The following is a 4,416-nucleotide window of genomic DNA, read 5'->3' as shown; positions in this document are numbered from 1 at the left end:
GAACAATGGAAGGATAGGAGGAGGGGAGGGAGGGAGCAAGGGAGGGAAGGAGGGAAGGAGGGAGGGAGGGAGGGAGGGAAGGAGGGAGGGAAGGAGGGAAGTAGGGGAGGGAGGGAGGCAGGGAGGGAGGGAAGGAAGGAAGGAGGAAAAGAATGAAAGAAAACACCCCCCCCCTCAGTTCCTGTGGGCAGACACTGGGACACTCCCTGTCTGCCTGTGGGAGTGTGGGAGCCTCACTGGAGGCAGGTCAAGGTGAGCCTAATGAGTCTGTGCAGAACTGGAACTTGTACCTGGACCGACCGTCCTTATGTCTGATGTCTTCTCCATAGATTGGCTGTCCAAGCGATGGTCCTCTGCATTGCTCTAGGATAGGAGGAAGGAAAAAGAATAAAATAAAAAGGAGAAAGGGAGAGGGGAATACAGTAGGAGGAAATGAAGAAGGGAAGAAAGAGGAACACAGAGAAATAAAAAGTATTGAGGAGTACAGCACTGGATTATGGATTATGGCTTATGGATTCTGAAGTCTCAGCTTCTTCCATGTGTTCTTCTGTGTCATTTTACATGACTTACGTATATGTAACTGTACTAGGCACATTCTATTCTACCAGGACTTCTTCAAGCTCTTGGTGACTACCAATGTGTGGCAGTGATGTGGAAGAAGTGACTGAAGTGTCTGGTGACGAAGACAACAGGTTGAATTGCTCATCTTCGTCCATTGGAACAGTTTTACTTTTTGGTTTCCCCCTTAACGTTTTGCTAATGTTCTTCGCCTGCTTAGAAATGTCACTTTTGATGTCAGAGATATCCCATATTTCTAGGAACAAAGAGCAGCATGTTCCTCGTTCTTCGTCTCCCATATAAGGGGCATAAGAGAAGGTGTAGTGGTGGACTATGGCGGCAATGAACATTTCTATGCAGATGATAAAGTCCTGCAGCCCCGTGGCCACTGTCTCTTCTGTCTGCCACTCCCAGGTGGAGTTCTGGGAAATCACACCAAATTTCACCAGCAAAGCAATCAACACTGCTTGCCAGAATGTGACAAAAACGACAAGCTTCACACAAAGGAACTTTCCTATTGCCTGGATGGGCCTCAGCTCCTCTTTCAGGGCTTTATGAAATATCAGGAGGCTATACATGGCAAAGAACTGGGACACGTTGTTGATGATGACCAAATACATCCAGGCTCTGTGCAAGCTGAAGGTTCCTTCACTGTACACCTTGAATATCTCACAGATCACGGCGGCGTAGGTGGTGATCAGCCTGATGACGATGTACTGCAGCACTCCCAGCTTGCACCGGTACAGCAACACCTCTCCCACGGGGCAGGGCGGGCAGCAGCAGAAGGGTATGGGGGGCTGCGTCTTCTCTTTGCCTTGCATCATAGCTTCCAGGTTGGGGTACTGACTCTTCAAGTAGTTGAATAGGAAGTTCATAAAGTTGTAGAGGACATACGCTTCGTAACACTCCCGCATGGTGTCCACGTAGATGGCGATGGACGGATACTTAAGAGCCACCCAGCTGTCTATGCTGTACACGGGCACCATCCAGAGGATCCTCATGATGGGTTTCTGAAGCTCGGGCCTCGTGTAGTGCACCAAGTGCTGCAAAATCTCCCAGAAGGTCACGGGGATGGTGAACAGCACGAAGATCCCGGCGATAAACCACGCCTTGGTGTGGATACTGACTTCCAGTTTCTGCAGGTGCCACACACCCAGGGGGATGGTCACGACCACGGCCAGCAGATAGAGGGTCAGCACTAACGGTCGGATCCAACGCCTCCAGTTCTTAAGTTTAGGCACGCACGTGTCGAGCATTTCTCAAAGGCTGAAGGCAAAGAGCGCAGAAAGTCTCTGAGGCCCCTGCGCTGAGGTCCAAGGTTATAGGTGGATGCGCATTCCATGTAACAAAGCAGCAGTGTGACATCAGGGGTACCGCTGGGCGCCGCCCCCGCTGTACCACTGACGGCCGCCGGGGGCGCTGCGGGCAGCATCCTCGCTGCTTGCCTGCATCTGGCCCCTTACAAAGTCCCCTGGCGCGACCCCTTGCCCCTGAACCCCTGCACTCTGTCTGGCCTCTAAAGGAGAGCAGTGGTCTACATTTAGATGGTCCCGGCCCCTTCTCTCGGGGCCAACCTTCCACCCTGGCTCTCCTGGTCCAATCTTGCTGATGATGTACAGGGGTGAGGCCCAAGAGGGTCCTTCACTCCCTGGGAACTCCCCGGACTGTTTGTAGACTCTGGAGCTGCTTCTGCAGGGCTCTAAGGAAATCTGCCTGGAGCCGCAAACCCCGAGTCCAGTTCATCAGAGCAGAGCGCCCTGGTTGCCTCATTCCCGGGCAGATCTGCTTTCCCGGCCTCAGGTTTTTGTGGAATCATCTACTACATACAGTGTTACTGTCTCATTAAGCACATTAAGCAATTAAATAAGTGGAGGGAGTTAATCCTTCCCCTAATGCTGATCATCCTGGCATTCTTAATGATCGTGGTATGTCCTGAATGTGTGATCGCTGCAGAAGCCTAGCTTGGAACATAAAACCCAGCAACAATCCAATATAAATACTGATTTCAAGGGCTGGATTGATAGAACAGCAAAAGTGTTCTTGCCTTGTAGATAGCTGACCTGGCTTAGATCCCCGATACACAGTATGGCTGCTCTGACCTCCACCAGGAATGAGGCCTGATCATATGGATTGCAGTACACCCAGAGCACTTTCAGATGGGACAAAAAAAAAAAAACACACTGATTTTGTTCTCCAAAGCTCATAATGAATGCTGATAAAATGTAACAAGATTGAAAAGATTTCAAAAATTTATCCTCTGAAAACCCTGGCTTAAAGTAGAAATTAGGAAAAGACAGATGTTGGAAAAGCATCAATACCCTTGTAAGTTAAACAGTAAACTTCCAAAGAAGCATAGGCATGTGGAATACAAAATTCAAATCAGCATTTTTAGTTGCATAAACATGTGAAACAAATTAGTGTGATTAATGCAGTCTCTCCAGGAAAAAGAAACTTATACATGCACTTCTAGTGAGGTGTAGAGATATATCACAGGGGTTAAGAGACTGGCCTTGCACATGTCCAACCCTAGTTTGACCCCCAGCACCACATATGGCCCCCAGAAATGCCAGCAGCAACACGCACAGACTGAGGCAGGAGTAGTCAATAAGTACCACCAGGGACTTGTGGACTCTCTGAGCCCAAAGGGCAAGTCTTCAAATAGATCCCCAAAGTTTCTACCCTTAAAAGCTAGAGAAAGGGCTGGGCGTGAGCTACACAAGATGGAAGGCATGACTTCTATGGGCACGGCCTGGGCTTAATCCTTAACAACCATAGGGTGCCCAGCACTATCCAGAGGCCCTGAGTACTACAGGAGTGACTCTGGAGAATTTCTGAGGAGAACCCAGCAAAAGTAAGAAAGTAGGCCATGAAGAACTACCATATCAAAAGTAGATGAAGGAAATAAGAAATAAAGACATGATTCAGCTGACACAGAATATATAATGTTGAAATATTAACACAACTGAGAAATCTCAAGACAGACTCACCGAGAACAACAGAAACTTATCTCCTACCCTGTCAGATGAGAACTAGAAACTCATCTCATACACTGTCAGACTACAGTTACAACTGAAAATCTTACCTAAGGGCTCTGGTTTAACTGTAACTCTCCAATTCCATAACAGTTAAAGAATGTTACAAACCTAAACCCAGTAACAAAATCTCCTTCAATCCCTACCTACTCTATGTAATAGACATAAAGGCTATACAAGTAAGCATCATATGAATAAATTACTTTCAAAAAATAGCTTCCATATTCAACCTGATTTCAAACTCTTTGTGAAAATAAGAAACAGGCACAAGTTTACAGCATTTCAAGATACAAAAAGTTATTAAATATGTATGCTTCTATGCATAATACTGCAATTACCTAGCAAGGGTTGTGGTGGCATAGTGAAGGGATGGACTAAAATTATAACATGGTTCTGGAGGTGGGAACATGGCAATTGTTGGCCAGGGAACTGTTCTAACTGTTTGTCAAACCCATAGCTGGTATTAAAACTATTATAAGCACATCACCTAAAATGTCATATTTTTTTAAAATTTCACTAGTGTTCCCCACTTTTAATTTTCTCAAAACTATGCTCCAGCAATAACCACTTTACTTACCTCTTAATAAATACTTAGTTTTCATTTTTACAGAAACAGACACAGGGAAAGTTCATTTGCTATTACAATTACAAAGGAGCAGTTTATCTTAAACCCAATTTTGTAAGTTCAGAGAGATATAACAAGAGTAAAACTGTGTAGCTGAACACAGTTTTATCTCCAGCTCCATATATGGTCCCCCTGAGCACTGCCTGGAGTGATCCCTGAGCACAGAGCCAGCAATTAGCCCTAAGCACCACCAGGTCTGAC

General features: G+C 46.4%; 1 protein-coding gene across 1 annotated transcript; it reads right to left on the bottom strand.

Annotated features, from left to right (window-relative positions):
- Positions 1–596: 596 nt before the first annotated feature.
- Positions 597–1,814, bottom strand: LOC130017470 (transmembrane protein 184C-like). The gene has a single exon (XM_056108173.1). It carries the CDS (start codon positions 1,812–1,814, stop codon positions 597–599), a length of 1,218 nt encoding a protein of 405 aa, XP_055964148.1.
- Between the last annotated feature and the right edge of the window lie 2,602 nt (positions 1,815–4,416).

This window comes from Sorex fumeus, unplaced genomic scaffold, assembly GCF_029834395.1.
Source record: "Sorex fumeus unplaced genomic scaffold, SorFum_2.1 ptg000197l, whole genome shotgun sequence".
NCBI lineage: Eukaryota > Metazoa > Chordata > Mammalia > Eulipotyphla > Soricidae > Sorex > Sorex fumeus.
This window is presented reverse-complemented; position numbering and strand designations above follow the sequence as displayed.

Coding starts and splice junctions, on each gene's coding strand:
- LOC130017470 (XM_056108173.1), bottom strand. CDS start 1,814: ATGCTCGACACGTGCGTGCCTAAACTTAAGAACTGGAGGCGTTGGATC.